General features: G+C 34.0%; 1 protein-coding gene across 1 annotated transcript; it reads right to left on the bottom strand.

The window, feature by feature from the left end:
- Positions 1–170: 170 nt before the first annotated feature.
- Rev1 (Rev1 DNA directed polymerase) lies at positions 171–19858 on the bottom strand. Its single transcript, XM_085959696.1, has 13 exons — positions 19662–19858; positions 16663–16902; positions 14702–14960; positions 13379–13632; positions 10789–11031; positions 9375–9640; positions 7660–7831; positions 7417–7519; positions 7147–7316; positions 5404–6189; positions 4367–4501; positions 3503–3822; positions 171–1513 (listed from the first exon to the last, which is right to left on the bottom strand). The coding sequence occupies exons 1-13, from the start codon at positions 19713–19715 to the stop codon at positions 1375–1377; spliced, it is 3141 nt and encodes a 1046-aa protein (XP_085815822.1). The 5' UTR covers positions 19716–19858; the 3' UTR covers positions 171–1374.
- Between the last annotated feature and the right edge of the window lie 30 nt (positions 19859–19888).

The following is a 19888-nucleotide window of genomic DNA, read 5'->3' as shown; positions in this document are numbered from 1 at the left end:
TGTAATGTAATATTATACCGCTGTTACAATTCATTTTTTATAAAATAAATAGTTAATAATGTATGTTTCGTAACATTAATGTGCATTTTGTTTCAAACATACAAAATGTTGAAGTTTGCAAAATGTACCTTTCGTCTTTATTTTGTTTTTGTTTTGTTGTATTTGTACATATGTGTACTCTGAAGAGGCTATTTAGTTTTATCTAACCCGACCTAAGAATTATTATGTGTGAAGGATTATTAGTTAAATTACTTATTTTGATTACCAATTACATAATACATGTAAGTAGATTGTGTGAATTTCTTAAACACGAATAATTAAGCCATAATCAATACTATTCACTACAACACACATTGGATAACACACTAATCTTCTATTTAAATGCCACTTTGTTGATTTTTCAATACATTCAATTCAATTTATGAACTCCCAAAATTACTTCAGTTTGAAACGGATATCATGTGTATTTGAACACTATTTTGTATTTTCAGAGATATGCCATGTTTAAAAACGACATTTCCTTATATACCGTATGCGTTTCGCTATACATCTTACAATTGACCTGTCAAATGGATTGTTTGTCGGCTACGACATTTATAGGAGTTAATTCCATTTTCTTACATTTGAATTATGTATTAGGTACAACCAAAATTTTGCTGTTGGAAAAACTCAAATTTGATTATTTTAAAAATATTTCTGTACAGCTGTTCACACTGTTTTATTAATTTTTATTTAGGTGGGCACTGATACTTTGACACTACCAATTTCCATAAATTACATAATATTCCAAATTTGATTTTATGGCTGTCGCAATCTACTTATTATTTTTGGAATTAATGTAATAAATTTAAATTAAATTTTACTTTAAAATATTTAAGGAGTATGTGAAAGATGCCATGTGACAGGCGATATTATAATATAAATATTTTTATCATCAGCCTGGATGAAGGCCTCTGCATGCTAATTCCATTCTCCTCAGAGTTATTGCTATGTTCATCAAAATTTATGATATTATAATCTATTTCATCATTATCAGTCTAGTGAAAGCCTCCGCAAGCTGATTCTACTCTCACTAGACAGCTGGCTCCACTACTATTATTAAATTAGTGTTTAATACACAACACTACACAAAAGAATAGAGACTGCCTATTTTTATTATTGTAGTGCTATCGATCTTTTCTTCTAATAGCAGTGCTATGTTGCATTGGAAGAAGAAAATAAAATGTATGTAGTTCTAGTGACATTTGTAAAGGGTGGGAAACAAATCTTATTTACCATAATGTATTGATAAATTAAGTTACATTATAGAGAAATCCTTTATTAAAAGAACTCAAAATACATATTTCTTTTCCTTTATTTGTTAATTATATTGTTTTAATACAAATCACAGCAGGGGAAGGAGTAGTGAGTGTACATTTTCTTTCCATAGACAACAATCATGGTTTTTTGGATACCTGCTACTATCTCTCTGTACGCTGAATGCCACTCACAACCTTGCTTTTCTTCAATATGTCTGAAAGCAATTTGCCAATTTTAATGTATTAATAAGATCTCAAAATTATTATATAGATATATGTAGCAATACAATATTTCTTGTGGAGTCTAATAATATTAACAATATTTTTTTAGTGAAAAGCCATTACATAAAATAAAACAAAAATATAAAAAATACCTCAGAATCACACTAATAAGAAAAATCCTTGAAAAAACCCGGGACTGAGTGGGATTTGAAGACACGACTTTTGCTTGCCGGGCAAGTGCTATATCCATTAAGTTACCTTACTTTCCTTGACGAGACTGCTGTTCAAAGTTATGTATTTTCAATAAAAAGAATGCTATATACTTAAATCTTATGTATATTCAGTAAGCACGAACATAATTTAAATACCATCAGAAGAGGTTCAATCGTGAAATAGTACAATAGAAGTTATTTATTTTATTAAACTACATATTGATACATTGTATCTTGTGATCGAAGGAAGCCTACGAATCAGGTAATGTAATTTAGATATCTGGGGGTTACCAAGATCTGAATGGTGAAAATAAATGGCAAGTAAATAAAGCTGTCAAAATGTCGACTAGACATTGTTTTAAAAAACGAAAACATGAATTTACAGAAGTTCAATTATTAAGACATGTGGGATAGAGGCTAAAGCAGACATGGTCAAAACAAAAAAAAAATATGTTATTCTGGGGAATTTGCGAATTTGAGGATGTGGTCAGATAGGGAATAAAACAAGATTATCGAAAGGATGGGCGAAACTAGGATCCCACATGTGTTCTACGGAAGACCCACTAGCCGCTGTCTTTCCCGGAAGACCTTAAATGAATGGAGACACAGCTGGGCCTCAACTCAAAAAATCTGCAGAATCAAAATAAACACAGACCCAAAACGTTTTCTTGCCAAAGCTAGCATTTTTTAATATGCATCTAACTTGCAAAATTCGCATTGGGTGTATGGTATTCAATCTAGCATTTTTCGACACTGTAAGGCGTCGATAACATTGTGCTACTTTACAAGCTGCTTGTCGGCAAGTCAGCTAAAGCGATTGTGATGACACATAAAATTTTCCACTCGCTCAGAAGCTAACAAGTTGAAACCGCCATTTTTGGTACTATTTTGACAGGACGTATCGAGTAGTTCGTTTTTTTACCGGGAGGTCGCTACTGCGCAGACGTTGTAGGCCCACACGCCAGCGTGTAAAGTTGACTAGCTTTCAACTTTTCTCGCTAGATTGTTAGCTAGTTCGATGATGACACCGGACGAGTTTACAAGCAGGTTGTAAATTCGCTGGCATGTAGCTTGTAAAGTAGCTCAATGTCATCGAGCCATAAACAGCTTAAATCTGCTTATAAAAAAACCAGAATACATAAGTTTTGCTTGAATATCAACGTGGGGTAAATTTGATAAACTATTATCCCAATGTATAATTCACAAGACTTAAAATGCAATATTTTTTATTGAACATACATTAGTCTGATACGCAACTATTAGAAAAAATCCATACGTATTTCAATCAGATTCCGGCCAATATGCTTTACCAATGCCACCTGCACCCTACCTAATTACGATGAAATTAACTGATAATCATGGAACTGAGTGTCCAGTCCGGTGCCGCGCCGCTAAGGTATATTTCTGATGTGACAATATTTGGTTTAACTGATAACCAACTTTCGTAACCAGCAAATATGTACAAATCATTTATTAATTGTGAAATAATAAATTCTTTTTTCTCAAGAAAACAATGTTGATAATTATAGCTTATTTTCTGAAATGATAGTTTCCAAATATTTTTTTTTCCGAGAAAATCTACCATTTTTCTGCCACCTAAGTAGGTCACTTTCTTAAATGGTGATTTTACTATTACGCATCCGAATTGAATGTGTACATTGAAAGAGCAGTGATTTTACTTATGCGATAATCACAAAAATTGTCAATGTGGCCCTAGGACAAAAAGGTTGGAGACGATTAAGTATTAGAGCATATTAAAACTATTATTACCTGTGAAGAAAACTCAGCAATGGACTTAGGTCACAAATCTTCCTCATAACGACTAAGTTTTGCATGTATAAGTTAATTTCTTTCAAATCACAATCTATCGGTGCTGAGTTTGATTCAAACCACAGCCGTAACATTTCTCTCATGTCTTTCCACGGCAGGTCAAAGAATTCCAAATTTTGGTTGGTCTTTACTGATGATTGACCATCATTATTCTTTCGTGCGGTTTTTGTATCCTCAATATGTCCCTGCTTTGTATTGTTATCGAGAATTACTGGGTCTCTACTTTGTGTTTCAATTAAATGAAGAGTATTTGGATCGATCTATAAATAATATTTAAAGATTATTAAAACATAAGAAAAAGACCAAAACTAGGGATTGAGAAAAATAATCTATCAACAGTGTCACTAAAAATTGTAAATCCCATGTCGTTAATGCAAATATTAAAACTACTGGCGAAGGGTGGAGGTAGCTTGTGGAGATCTGACATAAATAATGCACACTTTGTCAGTCATACTTATTTGTTTTCATTAAACTAAGAATAAAAATTGCAGATGGATTTTATGGTTTGGTCCAGGCGGGGTTTAATTGAATTTAAAAACTAACAACACCATCTGCAATTTGTATTCTTAGTTCAATAAAAATAAATAAATATGACCGATAAAGTTTACTGTGCATTATTTATGTCGAATTTGCACAGTCTACCTTCACCCTCAAGGGGAACCACTCGTTTGACTCATTATAGGCCCGAAAATCAGCTATAAAAGTGTATAAACCCACTTACTTACATAAGTATAACTAACCGTTCGTAAGTTACTCCTCGAGGTTAAAATTATATATATAATCACAGTATAAAATCATTTTTACCTCCAACGATTTAGATGGGTCAGATTTCATTGGGCTGGTTGAGTTACTTGTCGTTTCTGGCTTGCAGTTTGCTAATATTTCCGCCTTGATATCAGAAGGCAAGGCATCTAAAAATTCTAAATCCAAATCCTTTAACTAAAACAAACAAAATAACTTTTATAGGAGTACATTAAAAAAAATTGTGTCATAAAAACAAACGAAAATGATAAGGTAAATATTATAGTTGTGATTATATTGAGATGCACGCGACACGATGTCACGGTGACAAATTTAGTCTATGGTTTCGTCATTTTGCAGAATATTTTGAACAAACACAATCTCTGTAAATTCAATGTTGGAGTAACCTAGTAATGAGTCTCTGTTAATTCAATAATATCTTGAACAGAACCCAACCCGCAGACCATATATAATAGACAACATTCTTATAGAAAAAATTGCCAACCACAAAAAACACGCGATTTTGAAATGATTCAAAAATGTGTAGGCATGTAGAAAATGATAAAAAACGTGCAAAACGTCATGCAGGTGTCGATGCAGTGCAGTACAACATGAGGTGACCTTATTGTTGTTCTGATGATTTTGGCAGATTTTGCTAACTGACAATGTTCGTTTAAAGATTCAAAATGTGCTACGGGATGGGAGCATCAGTCTGATAACATTTTAAACACCAAGAAAAATGACATTACACACTTTTTTCCCGTAGTTGCAGTTTACTGTGACGTCACATGATAGTACTCGATATGCACCATGATATATTTCGCGCTTAATTCACTTTCACAATCCTAAACTACAAGGAATCAACCAAAAATACAAAAATAAGGAACAAATAAGATTAAAAAAAAACAATTGTCTTGATATTTAATTCTTCTTTGGCCATATCCGCCCCTTAATTGGGGCATATTGACACTACACGACGCCTCCAAGAATCCCTGTCGCTCGCCAGTCTTCTTGCTTCGTTCCAGGTCAAACCAGCATCCCGTAGCTCCGCCGTATACACTCTGTAGATAGTATTTAATTAGGTTTACTAAAAAACTTACATTGTATTGTGCAGTAGTGGTAACAGGGGATACTTTCTCTTTAATTTGACTTCTGAGGTAGACATTCATATACCGATTTTTCTCAGATACTTTTAACGGTTTTGCGACAGCCAAATGTTTCGGAGGCCTTCCTCGCCTTTTACCCACTAAACCCAAAGATTTTTTACTTTTATCAAAAGGCACACTATTTTTTTCTCTATTTACAACTACATCTTTCATCACTTTTACATTTGATTCGTGAGTTTTGGTACTTATTTTTAAATCTTCACGACCGTCTTTCTTATACTCTATTATAGGACTTGGTTTCACGTTCAATCTCTTACTGTCATCAGTGTTCTTGAAGCTTCTTGTACACATATGCTTTGTTACATTTTCTACGGTAGCTTTAGAACCAAAAAAGTTTTCAATACCACGTTTTTTCTGTTCCTTATTTTCCAATTTGGACAGTTGTATGCTTAAACCTCTCATATGATCAGGTCTGACATCTAATTTTCTGCAGATTTCCAAGACTTCTTTTGTTATAACGTGCACATCATCTGTAGCCTTTGATAAGTTGATTGTCTTCGTTATGTTATCACAGATTCCGTGACCCATGAATTTGGCCGTTTCGATTGGTGCATCTGCAGCTCGTACCATCAATTTAAATGTGATTGATTTTGAAACAACGCTAATTTTTGACATTCTAGAGCACACTTCTTCAGACAGTTGTTTTAAAAATGTTTCACATTGCGAATTGTCTTCAAATCGTATTCCATAATTCACTCCCACTGAGATTGATTTTCTTATCTGAAAGAATAGAAAAGTGAAACACGTAATATAAAGGTACTTCCTACTTTAAAAAATTACCAATAGATTTATTAATAATAAAACAATTAACGAATATCGACCCTTCAATCAGTAAATCACTAATTTTAGACACAGTCTAGAAGACATGTATACCACGATTACCTACTGTAATTACCTAAGCAAAGTAGGTACGCCAAATACCGCAAATTTTTGATTGATATAACAGAGCAAACTTCCAATGCAAAAGTAAAAATAATGTAACTTTTGAACCTACTGATTTATTTCAATCATTTTTTTAAAAAAGGTTTTACCCACTATATAACACACATTATTACGGGTAATTTACGACACCATCTATTGTATTCTTAAAGGGTATAAAGTACCCATGTTGACCTAGCACGTAGAGCAGTGGCCGTCATTGTGTAAATACGGAGGCATGAGTCATGGGTTCAAACTTGCATGTTGTTTTCAATGTATATTTGATCCAGTGCAAAGATCCAATGGATTGGGTGAATGGACTGGTAATAGAGCACAATATGTCTTGTTTGGACCAAACATGGCAATTTACTATAAAGGGTATAGCAACAAGGCTTTGGCTGAAAAAAATGCATTAAAACTAAATAAAATAAAATTCTAAAATCTGCAATGTAAAAATTGGATATTGAATTTATTTTGTATGGCAAAGAGGCATAATATGTCTAAACACCCCAATGTGTGTGTCAACACAACGAGTGCGGTTTGTAACGCTTTGTTTACTATAGTACGCCACGTTGATGGGAGCGGTATGTTAAACATGAGCAAAGTATGAAAAACTTTAATGCAATACTCCTTATCAAAGAAACTGCAAATATTATCTGAATTGTTTCAAAGAAAAACTTTTGACAAATTGTGACAGTTTTCTACTTTTAAATTTCTGTCACACTTAATAAATTACACAAGTAAAAACTAATTACTTACAGCTATAAAATGAAGCGGTCTATCATCTCTCCCCCGGCTATAATCATACAACAGCTTGCCAGTTTTATATCCAAAGTGTTTCTGCAATTTACTGAGTTCAGTTGAACGTAATGATTCACATGTGGTATATCCCAAAGACTTGAGTTTATATTGCATTTGACGGCCCACTCCTATTGACAAAATTCATACATCACAATTAGTTGACACAATAGTCAAATGAATTTACAGGTGTGACAGTTTGTTTTTGATTGAATAATATAGAATTCTCACCTGGCAAGTCACTGAGAGATACGTTAGAAAAATATTCTTCCACTTGATGTTTCTCCATATAAAATTGACCATCTGGTTTTGCTTTCTTCGTTGCCAATCGAGCCTGTTATAATAAATTAATATAAGAAACGACAAAATAAATCCTCACTATATTTAAAGAATTATTTTACCATGATTCCTCTGGGAATATTCAATCTAACACATAAAGTAATAATTCAATTCTATCGATAAGTATTTTATCACCTGCAGACGATTTCCACCAAATCCAGTGGAACATGGGCATCCTGTCTTTGCCTTGATTTCTTGACGAACAGTGCTTGCGAATTCCATTGGAGAAAGATTTATATCTTTCAGAAGTTCAGTGCAGTCCACATACATCTCGTCGCATGAAACTGCTTCGATATCCAATGTAAATCTGCAGTAATAAAAATACATAATACATATATACATATAAATTTTAAGTTTCTGGTTTCGACAATATAATAGTTTATTTTTAAACATTACAAATGATTTTAAGTGCGACAACTATATTCTGTCCGACACGTTGGAAGTGTGAAAGTACATAATCAGGATGATGGGAGCATAGAACATGGGGTAAGAGATAGACATACCTGCGTGAAAGAACAGGAGAGATTTTTAGTTTCCCAGATGGCTGCACATAGTACATAGACACATTATAAACTATATAGTTTGTGTCCGGAAAGTAGTTTACTTTTCCATATTTCCATGCCATTCTGTTTACAACTCGCAATAGCGTCGAGCACAGGTCAATAATTAATTATACAAAACCTACGATTTAACATGTCTCATTTTAAGAAGACCGTAATACCTCCAATTTAAGTAGTAATCGCATAAAAGTTATTATAAATACTCGATGATGACGAGTCCTTCACTACCTGTTAGAGATAAATTAAGTTATTCAGTCACAGAATTGACAAGTCTGTCAAACATGATTGTGTTTATCGAGCAGTATTTGTAGCTCCTGTAGTGTATAGTTGTTTTTGCCTGCGCACCTATTAACACCGTTTATGGTTGTGTTTTTACGTATATATGCCTCTTCTATAGGGTCTAGGACGATTTGGCACCGGACAACTGGACGCCACGGAATTCTAAAATAAATAGACATTAGGTACTTATAGGTACTTTAAAAAAAATATTCAATATTATTATTTATACTTCAATGATAATATTATGATTTAATAGTTGGTAAGAATGTAAATATGCAGACGTAAACAATGATTTAATCATGCATATGTTTGAGTTCCAACGAAAAAAGAGTTTTTTATTTAATATAAAGCCTTAGACATGGTAATTCTCAATCCGCGATAAAGAATACATTATGTTAAGAGTAAAATGAATTCAAACTACTAAGTACTAGATAGAAACTGATTAAAATACCTCGCCTACACGTGTCTACGACAGTGCGGCGTCCAATTGTCCGGAGGCCAGTCGTCCCATTCCCTCTTCTATACCCCACGTAGGCATACCGCGCCGGTAAGCTTCTACATTTACTATTACAGAATAGTCAACAGTTGAGCCGGGGGTCGAACCGACACAGACACTTATTCTATTTATATTTTGCATATTGTTTTCCATTATGTTCTCCAGAGTAATTGCCTAACAGTTAGATGGAAAAAAGAGCCACTATAGACATTTGATAAATACAGTTTATGGCTAGTCGCAGAGTTTTCTTGAGAATAGTCTCTGCAATGAGTCTGAAACGGCAACTAAAAGAGGAGAAAGAACACAGGGTGATAACCCAAAAATCTATTACAATAACAAACAACAGTGAAAGTCTCAAACATTATATAACAGTTTGTAGCTATTAAAATTAGACACCTTGGAATATAATATTAAGTTACGACTCTTGAAATGCAACATTATGCTTTGTAAATATTATAAAAATGCTCTAAAAACTATCTAAGAATAATAAAAATACACTATTAAAACAGACTTACTGTGCCACAGTATCATACAAGGACCTCGCGACTTCTTGATATCCTTCAAAATCGTACGGGATGGTTTTTAAATTCGGACACAACTTTAAAGCAGGGCCCATAAACATTCCGTTGTGTAGACCCAACGCTCTGGCTTCGTACGAACAAGAAGCTATTTCACTCATTGAACCGTACTTTTCATTCTCATCGGAAATACCATCAATGCGAGATGAAATTTCTTCATTTTCTTCACAATCCAAAATTTGACTTCCTTTTTTGACATTTTTCTGTAAATTTAAATGTAAAATGTTTATCATAATGATAGTTGACAACCCAAATTGAAGGCAAAGTCAGTTATGTAACTCTTTTATTTTTTGACATTATTTTGTTAAGAATTGACCATTAGGTACTAAATCAATATTATTATTATATTACTATCAAATCCAGTTTAAGAGGCCCAATGACAGTAGTGTATTTGGTAATAGAAGAGAAACAATCACAAATACCCAGGATTTGAGAAAATCACATAAATATATTGTGACCTCACCGAGAATCAAGCTCGGGGCCTCCGGTTAAAAGGCCAGCACCTTACGCACTAGTCTACGAGAGCCACCTACTGCACAATTAGTAACATCCACCGGCTTGATATAATATTATTTGAATGATAATTATATAAATTGTATTATGTTTCATTTCCATTGTTTAATATGTATCTTTTACTATGTTTTGTATGATAATTGTTTTCCTCTGTTACTAGTAACCTCAATGTTGTATAACATTCAAATTAAATTCAACTTTGTATTTTTTACTAATTAAATATTTATTTATGCAGTATGCCCAATTTTGGTTTACGAAAAAAGAGTCACAAACTACTGCGAGAGGATGTCTCGAGTGTAACACTATTATATGATTACAGTAGAACCTCGTTTATAAGAACACGGAAAATTCGAAATTTTCACGAAAAAAAAGTCCCTTCAACATTATTTTCATATAAAACCATACCTTTAATTCAAATTTCGTAATTCGAAATTATTTCAGAGTCCTGGCATATAAAAATATTCAATAAATCGTGTAATAAATAAAGTACAGTATTTCATGAGCCAGTCATTGAAAATTGTGACAGACTTTTCGTAAAACATCATAAATTACTTATTTTAAGAAGGTGGTAAAAATAATCTTGACGTTTTATAACCCATTAACACACGGCACCGGAAATTTGGTAGGCACATCTATGATCATAAACAATATTGATGAAAATCAAAAAAAAAAAAAATTTTAATTTTAATATTTTTCACCCATACATTCCATAATTCGTAATTCGAATTTTTTTTCGATTTTCGCTCCCGTGGAATTCGTATTAACGAGGTTTTACTGTAATACTAATTATAATAATGAATTCAAACCCGCTGTTGCAAAAATATTACATATTATTTACTTCTCTCCTCTTTCTGTACATGTCAAACTCGGCCTGCCGATTGACACCAGGTCTCTTCTCCCGAGGTCTCCCGTTGTCCGACACATTTTTAGCATGCGTTACTGCAACCGGCAATCCTCTCAAATGTGGTCGATTACGTAGACCAACCGAAACGAAGAAGCAATCCATATCAATGTGCATTATGACTTTGTCAGTTGGTGAGCAATCAACTTCTCTATCGTCTTGGGAATTTTTTAAATCATTCTAAAATAAAATACAGAAACTGATATGTAATGAATTAATTTAATATTGTTTTTTTATAACAAGTTATGAATATTATAATATATTATTAATTTAAGACGTTTACATCATACATTTAAAAAAATTGTTAAATTGATAAATTAGATAAAAATGAACTCTACCTGCATTATTGTCTTTTTTTAAACTACAATAATATGTAAATGTTATTATTATTATTTTTTGTTCTACCCAACGTGTCCGTAGCCTAGTTCAGTGTTCCCCAACTTTTTTACACCTGTGGACCGCTGAAAATGTAAGAAGTATTTCGGAGACCGCTAACACAGAACTAAAATTTATAATTTATATAGTACATATTATTTTGTTCAGATTTTAAATCTTAAGTACATTTAGATCGACCTAACAGAAATTTTATAAGTGTGATTGCGAATACAAAAACAATATAACATGAAATTTTTTTGGTAATTAAAACAATCATAAACCGATCAGTAAATAAATTAACAGAATTTCTGGAATTTTGAAAAAGCAATATTTAGTTTTTAAAAAATAGTGCATAATTTGCTCTTGCATCTTTGCTCGTCTAAATAATTGATAACTGTGGTTCCAGTGTTGTGCCATTGACATTCAATCAGTTTCTCTGTTCATTTTTATACTGACAAGACTGAAATAGTGTTCTCACAATATGTAGTCGAAGATGCGGATAATAATTTAATGGAATTATAACTGTGGATATTCTACTTCCAGTGATTAATAACAATATTTGTATTTTATGTCTGGATGAGAGTGGCATCAAAAGACAACTCGATTGGGATTGGCTACACAGATTATATAAATATATTAATAGGTATTTATACTTATTTAATTTTTTTGAATGCAGTATGTAACTATTTTCAGACCTGCAGAAAAATCCTGAAAACCGGTGCCGGTTTGCGAACCGGTGGTTGGGTTACACTGGCCAAGTACATTGTAAAAAAATTACTTAAAACTGAACTATTTTTGTCAGATGTCAATGTATGTATAAGCTTTTGTGGAAAATGTACCCACTTTTGTGTACAAATATTGTATGGAATGGTGTAACCTATTACCAAACGAAGCCCCTAGTACGAGAATGTCTCAAATTCCAGATCATTAATCTAACCAAAATATCAAAATACCCCTGACAAAAGTTGACCTGCCCTGCCTCACAAACAATACTACTAAATAATATTTGAAAACGGTGTCGGGAAGGCCCTTTCTCAGCGTCCCCTGACACAAAGCAAACTATCTGTTTTCCCTTCTTGGTAAAGTACATCCAACCTCGACGGAGAAAGCTAAATTTACCGTTCAGAGAGCTTCAAAAATGTCTCAATTAACCCGCCCCACACTTCCTCACACACCTCACACTTTCCTTATCGTGCCCATTCAAAAAATCAAAGGAAGACAGTCATTACCGATACGGCAGTGAAGTCGACATAAACAATCACCCGTGTTAAACGTGTTTCAGTTAAGATTCTTTTGTTAAAAATAATCAAACAAAAGTTATCCTATCTTAATAAAAGCGATACCCCTTAACGTTACGGCGTTGATAATAATCCTAATCATCGACCCGTGATACGTACCCGAAATGAAGGACTCCACCACACGCACGTGAGTTCTAAAGATATATATCTATATTGAGTCACTTGGTCGCCAAATTCGCTCTGAACGATTTTTCAATAAAATTAGTTTTGAATGTACGTATGTGCTATATCGATAGGTCTACCGGTCTATCAAGGTGTGAGTTTTAAATTCCGCCCTGTTTCGTAAAAGAAAATCGAAATATTGATTTGTCGCCAAATCTGCTCTAGGATAAATAACAGGTTAATATATCCACTATACATAGCCAACTAATCAGATGTCGCAATTCAAACCATGATTTTTAGCAAATGTCACCACTACTAGCACCAACATCATCGTATATGCATGATTTACTCGGAACTCAAAAAAACCCCCAGAGCGGGTTTAGTGACTAAGCGACTCATATCAATGATAAAGGCCCTAAAATTTATAATGCATCCATTCAAACTAACCTTACCTAAGTGGAATTTTACACGATGAGTGTAATATATACTATCATCTTTTCAAATAATACAATTTATTAAGTGATGGTCTTACACTCACCATGCGATATATGAATATTTGAAATAATTAGGTCAAACATAGCCATTCCAATCGGTATGAATCAAACAACATAATTTAATATTTTCGAGAATGGATCAACCATGTCTTTGTGTCTGATAATTTTCCGTTATTTTAAAGGAAATGCTAATCAGTTGTATGAATATATTTGCAAGTCACAATCAACTACCGCAGTCATTAAAAGAAACCAACTGACCTCTATTTTCTTGAGTGTCTCTCTCATTGGAAACTCTTGGTTGCTGGTACTCCGCAGTTCATTGACATAATGCTTAAAGGCTGCGCCCAACTGTGATATATGGTGAAGCCTGGAGTTGTTGTAGAATTCTGATAAGAACTTAGGATCTACAGCTGTCCGCGTAACGTTGCTTGCATTTCCATCATTTGTAACAATCAAATTATTTTTCATAAATAAATCCTTTGTTCCCTCTTTCCTTATCGTCTCTCGAGTGTCTAAAAGATATGATGGGCAAAATCTAAGTGTTAATAGAATGGGTGTTTGAGTGGTAGAAGTCTGTGATATTTTTCTACTTAAGCATTCCAGGCCGATGTGAACCTTGGCTGCCTCAAGCAGACTCCTCCTCTCTGCCGAATCTTCTGCATTTCATCTCCTGTCAATCCCTACTAGTGCTCGCAAATCTCTGTGAACCATCAAGCAATCAAAGTCGTGGTTTTTCCACATTCTGTTTTCCTTCTCGAATATTAAATGTGAGGCACTGTCAAAAGGCCGGCCCATCACAAGCGTTAGGTTTTAATAGGTGTAATGACGTCGAGCTAATGTAAGCGCTTGTAGGGCGCATGATTATAGTGAAATCACATCTTACTCTTAAAGATTCTGTACCTATGTCCAATAAAATAGTTTTGAATCATATTTTTTGGTTAATTCTACGATATCTGAGTTATTTGTGTTGACAACTGTTTCAAGCTATACACCCATCATCATAATTTGTTATCTCTGGATCATTCTCTTTACATAAATAACTCAAATATGACCGAATTCCCAAAAAACTGTTGGAATCTTGTTATTTAAACCAGGAGTTCTTTATCTATAGGTCGGGTCACGACACTTGTAGTCCAATGTGTAAGGCACTGGCTTCTGATCCAGCGGCTCCTGGTTTGATTCGCAGTGAAGTTACTTTACAAGAAGCCTGGTCGTTTATGTGATTGTTTCACTTGTACTACTGCCCTTCCAAGCTAAATAAAAAAGAAAAACAGTTCACGGCTGTGGTTTTGAAAAGAATTTCTTTTTCCTTCGGTCACGAATCAACGTTATTACCCTAATCCGGATTGCAGCTCAAGAAGTTTAAGAAAACCCGATCTAAACTGAAGGATATTGTGTATAATTGTAATTCAGTTTAACATTTATCGATTATTAGGACTAATTCAATTCATGAATGGGTAATTGAATATTCCAACTGAGAATAGGTATTGCTTTTCATCATAAATAATTTTCATCACCAAATGTTATCTTATTGGTCTTATTATATTTAGAACATGTATTCCTAATAACAAAATTACTTACCTATGTCACTGTTTTTCTGTATCTGTAAATTATCAATATCATTATTCTCCTTTTCTTCAACACTCTCTGCATCATCAATTTTTAGCGCATTGTCTTCTTTGGATATTGTAGTGGAGATATTTTTTAAATTTAAACGTGGCTGGTTTCGTGAAAAATTTCCATAGAGAAGATAATCTTTGTAATCAAGTATGATACCGGCATTTATGCTATCGGTAACCCATTCTGGTTTTAATATTTTCGTCGTGGGCAAACTCTTCACCTGTAATTATATTATATATTAAATAAAAAAAAATCGTAGGGTTTTGAGACACTTTTCATTTTCTGCATTCATTTGATCGAAAACTTTATAGTCAATTTCAAAAACATTACTAAAAAAAACCTATGGTTGCACTTGAAAAAGAAATCATCAAGCTAGCTGTTAAAACATGGTGACACTAGACAACAGACAGCAGTAGTATCAGGTGTCTCGCACAACACATCGGCTCAAGTGTGAAGCCATATCACTCTATAGCGTATCGCTGTACTGCCATTAGTGGTACGTATATTATAAGTGGTAGCATGTCTGTCTACAGAGGCGCCTAATCCAAGAGCCGTCTGTGGGTCACCTTCTGATTTGTCCCTCTGCACCGACCGCTACTTGATTTGGTTTAAATGAGTGATACATTTATCATCAATAATTTCAGAAAAGTTCTCTTCTACTTAGTATCCATACAAAAATGAATAAATACTAATTGTTAATATATTATTTTGATTTTGTGAAATGATACTTGGTGATATACATATCGACTGTGTTTAGGAAAAAGGGCGTAACCCTCAATTTTTCAAAAAGTGCTTTTATTAGATATTAACAATGTTTACAAATAAATACACGTTCTGTAAGAAAGAAGTAAGCCGCAAATGCCGATTTATTATCTAAATTCAGGTTTTAATTGAGCTTTTTTTAAGTTTTAATTTAAGGAAAAAAGCATTTACCCTCAATTTTAATGATTTTTCTGTAATAATTTTTTTAATTATTATTAGATCGGAAAGATATTACACCAAATCATCAATCACCATGCATCCAATGTCTGTGCATATTTTTTTATTAATGTTGATCCAAAATCATTCAAAAAACGTTTTTTGCCTCTCCTGTAAAATTTGTTCTGTGTGGGTTACGCCCTTGTTCCTAAACACGGTCATATATTATATGACGCTAGTCTAAGTATAAAAAAAATTCAATTATTGAACTGCACATTGCTAATGATTGGTAATTTACAATTTTATTATTATTACTTTATATTATTATGAAGTAACAAATGGTGAACTCTTTAGGCTGGCATTACACTCCTGATATTTTACTAAGAATGAGGTTGGTCTGTATCAAAGAAAGGCTGCGATTTGCCAAGTAGTTGCGGTTTTCCATGCAACCTTAGTTTAAACATCTGCTTATTCAGTACGTCTATACCGAAGTAAACATGCTTGAGCGTATAAAGTAGACTACTTTTCTAACATAACGTGACTGCAAATTACATTTTTTTTGCACACAGGCTGCTGTACCACTCTCAGTGCCATGCTTGTCATTGTCGAAAGTTCTGATGGCGATATTCAAACGGCTAGCATTACAATTAATAGTTGTCCCAGCATGGATGTTTCCATTTAATTCGTCAGTGGTATTAGTTTATTTCTATAATATTAAATTTAATGATCATAAACTTTCACTATTTATCCACAAAGGTGGATTAGTGTCTGGCCGTTTGCTTTCGCACAGCGTTGAGAAGTTTTTTCAAAATGCTTTCACTCTCCATACCCTAGACAAGTGACGGGCGAATGGGTAACAATTCCTTAAGATACCTTTGCACTAGGGTGTCTATTGAGGGAATGGTTAACAATACGTTCTGTTGAAGATGCCTCTATGTTCTAATAATGTTTTGGACTTCATATTACGCTGAACTGCAAATACAATACAAAACTTTCAAACCAACCTTAGTGTCAGGTAAATTAGAGGCAATAATGAAGCTAGTTATTTTAGATCTAAAGTAGTGATGGTATGTTCCACCGTGTTCCGACATCAGACATTTCAATTCATTAGCGGAGGGTTTTGTGTAGCCATTCACAAAAATTGATATTCCAGAAAAGATATTACTCTTTTTATTTTCTTCTGATTCTGCTTTATCCTTGAATTGGTCCTCCAATTTTGCTATTTTGGCATTCATATAACCTCCCTGAAATAAAAATAGACTCACTTAGTTTATTTATTTTTAAATGCCAAATGAAAAAATAAATAGTAAAACCATTAAGCCATTAAACCAGGGGCGGGCAAACTTTTTGGATGGAGGGCCAAATTCAAGAATTCAAAATGAGCGGCGGGCCGCAAGTAAAACACCATTTTTAGATATACACTATTTATTATCACGAAAAATAAACATTACAAAAAAATTAATGAGAAGAATGAAAGTGTTGTACATTTTTTCAAATTCAGGTGTTAATTTTATGGTTGATATTTTCAAAACTGCTTGTAAATGGGCATCGGAGATATTTGATCGTAAAGAATTTTTATTGAGGTTCATGATCGAAAATGTTTGTTCACATATATAGGTTGATCCAAAAACAACGAACATTTTTCTTGCATAATCTTTAAGTTGTTCGAATTTGTCTGAATTAAGGGCATTGTAAAATTTGGATATATCTTCACAGTGCAGACCAATAATCTCAAGTTGTAGCTCTGTCAGTACACTATCAATATCTATTGAAAATGGATCGCGTACTGTTGCTAAACTTGTCTCAATTTTTTGGAAGTCACCAAATCTTTGTAAAAAATCGTCATTCAGAGCATTAATAATTTTACCATATTCTTCAAATTTATATTCTGGTATATTCAGCAACTTCAAAGTTGGAAAGTGGTCCACGTTCTTATTCGATATTTGTCGAAGGAACAACTTGAGTTTTAATTGAAATCCATTCAAACTCTTCACCATATCGTGGGCATATATTATTTTTCCTTGCAACGCAGAGTTAAAAGTATTTAAATGTGTCACGATGTTCAACATAGAAAATAGTGGTTACATAGTGTGAGATGAGACGCAAGGAAGACATACTGAGATAATACATTAACGAAACAACAAATTCTTCAAATTTTAATCTATTGTCAATATTTTTTAAAAAAATATAAAAAAAGTTATTCGTCATCAGAAGTACAATTAATGATGGCGGGCCGCAAAAAAATACCCGGCGGGCCGCAGTTTGCCCTCCCCTGCATTAAACTATTAAAACCAAATAGAAGAACCATTCGAAAAAGAATGAGTCCTTGGTATTGAAGAATGAGTAAAGTTGTTGGTTTTAAAATAAATCAATGTGAAAAGGATTACAATTTTTTGTCTGTCTAGTGGGGACATGAAACTGGAACATGCTCAACAGTTCGGGACAGTGGAAGATTGAATTTACAGTTTTAAACATAAACAAAGCGTCAGCTGTTTGTCTCCTTGATTTTGGCGTGGATAGATTAGTGTCTAACAAAGGATCAGTTATTTGTTAATCTTTTCTGTGCCGCAATTAGTTAATTGGTGTAATTAATGTACAATTAGGGCGCGTAAACGACAGTTAAACGGTTAAGTATCAAAGACCAGCATTACTCTGTAAAGATATATTTTACAGCTGGTGTTTCACATTTATTTCTTTCAGAACACAGACATCCATCCTATTTGCCGTCCATGGAATTCTGAACATGCACCTCTAACATGGCATCGCAGAGGTTCTTCTTAAGTTTTTTTTCCCTTTATGTCCCAAGTCTCAACACCATAAATAACAATTGAAAAGGTCCGGGTTCATTATGATATAGCATTACTTTTCACATTTTGTTCAAGCCTGTCATTGCGATGCCTATTCTACAATAATTATTTATCTCCTCTTGCAACCTCTGTGAATAGCTAGTTTAATATTGGTATCCTAATATCCTTGAAAAGGTGCCGTCATCATGTCATATAGAATGATGACATTCCTAGGCAAATTCAGACCATGATTTACCATAAAAGAGGCTACCCAGAAGCCTAAAGCGTCAATGACATTGAGCTACTTTACAAGCTGAAAGTCAGCGAGTTTAAAAGCGGGCGAGTCAGCTAGTGCGATTGTGATGATGATACACAAAACTTTCCACTCGCTCAGAAGCCAACAAGCTAGCGAGTTGAAACCGTCATTTTTGGTTCTATTTGACGGGACGTATTGAGTAGTTCATTTTTTTACCGGCAGGTTCGCCACTATCGTTCTACTGAGCAGACGCAGATCGCCCACACGCCAGCGAGTAGCGAGTAAAGTAGCCCGGCTTTCAACTTTTCTCGGCAGATTGTTTACAATCTGTTTGTTAGCTAGTTCGATGATGACACTGGGCAAGTTTACAAGCAGATTGTAAATTCGCTGGGTTGTAGCTTGTAAAGTAACTCTATGTCATGGACGCATTACAAGTAAATTAATCTTTAAATTTTAACTAATTTGAGTTTTGTAATATTCCAATTGAGTTATTTTTTGCGAAGCGAGTTTCGCCTTTCGGCATCTTCAGGCGCTATGCGCACTTACCGATGGTAAATACACACTGAAAACGAATACAATTAATTATTGTTTATATAGCACTGCAAAAACCCCTGTCACTCGCCAGTCTTCTTACGTCAGTTCACTATTAGAGTTAATGTCTTGAGGGCTCGAGGACTCAAATGGGGCGGTCACATTGTTAGATGCGATGGATCTGGAGCTCTCCATAATGTTTATGAAGGAACACCGGTAAGCAATCAGTCCATGGGCCGCCCCCGGTAGAGATGGACAGACGTCAAGAGACGGTAAAAGGCTGAGTGTGACTGACAGGAGAGAGAGAGAGAGCGCTGGATAAAGATTCCTGGATGGCAGTTGTGCAGTCAATCATGGACCCAAATTGTTTATAGCATCAGTAAGTAAGAAGATTATAAAAGTATGTTATGAATTATGATAATAATCCTACCCAGGCTTCAAAGCCATTATCTGGGAATGTTGCTTCTCTTTTTCCCCGTCGCATCTTTCTGTGGCTAGTTCAAAATTATTTTTAGGTACACCGAGGAATTCAGGTGTTGGCAACTCTTTATACACCCCACAAAACCTGACCTGACAAGTAGCCGAAGCTGAAGTAGCGCGCCAAGATTTATACGTCAGATTCGAGGTAAATATTTTGATTGGACCAATGGCTAATAA

The sequence above is a fragment of the Rhyacophila brunnea genome, unplaced genomic scaffold (assembly GCF_057557595.1).
Source record: "Rhyacophila brunnea isolate RB1 unplaced genomic scaffold, BYU_Rbru_1.0 scaffold_9, whole genome shotgun sequence".
In the NCBI taxonomy this organism is placed as follows: domain Eukaryota; kingdom Metazoa; phylum Arthropoda; class Insecta; order Trichoptera; family Rhyacophilidae; genus Rhyacophila; species Rhyacophila brunnea.
The sequence above is the reverse complement of the archived record's forward strand: the minus strand, read 5'-3'. Positions and strand labels throughout refer to the sequence as shown.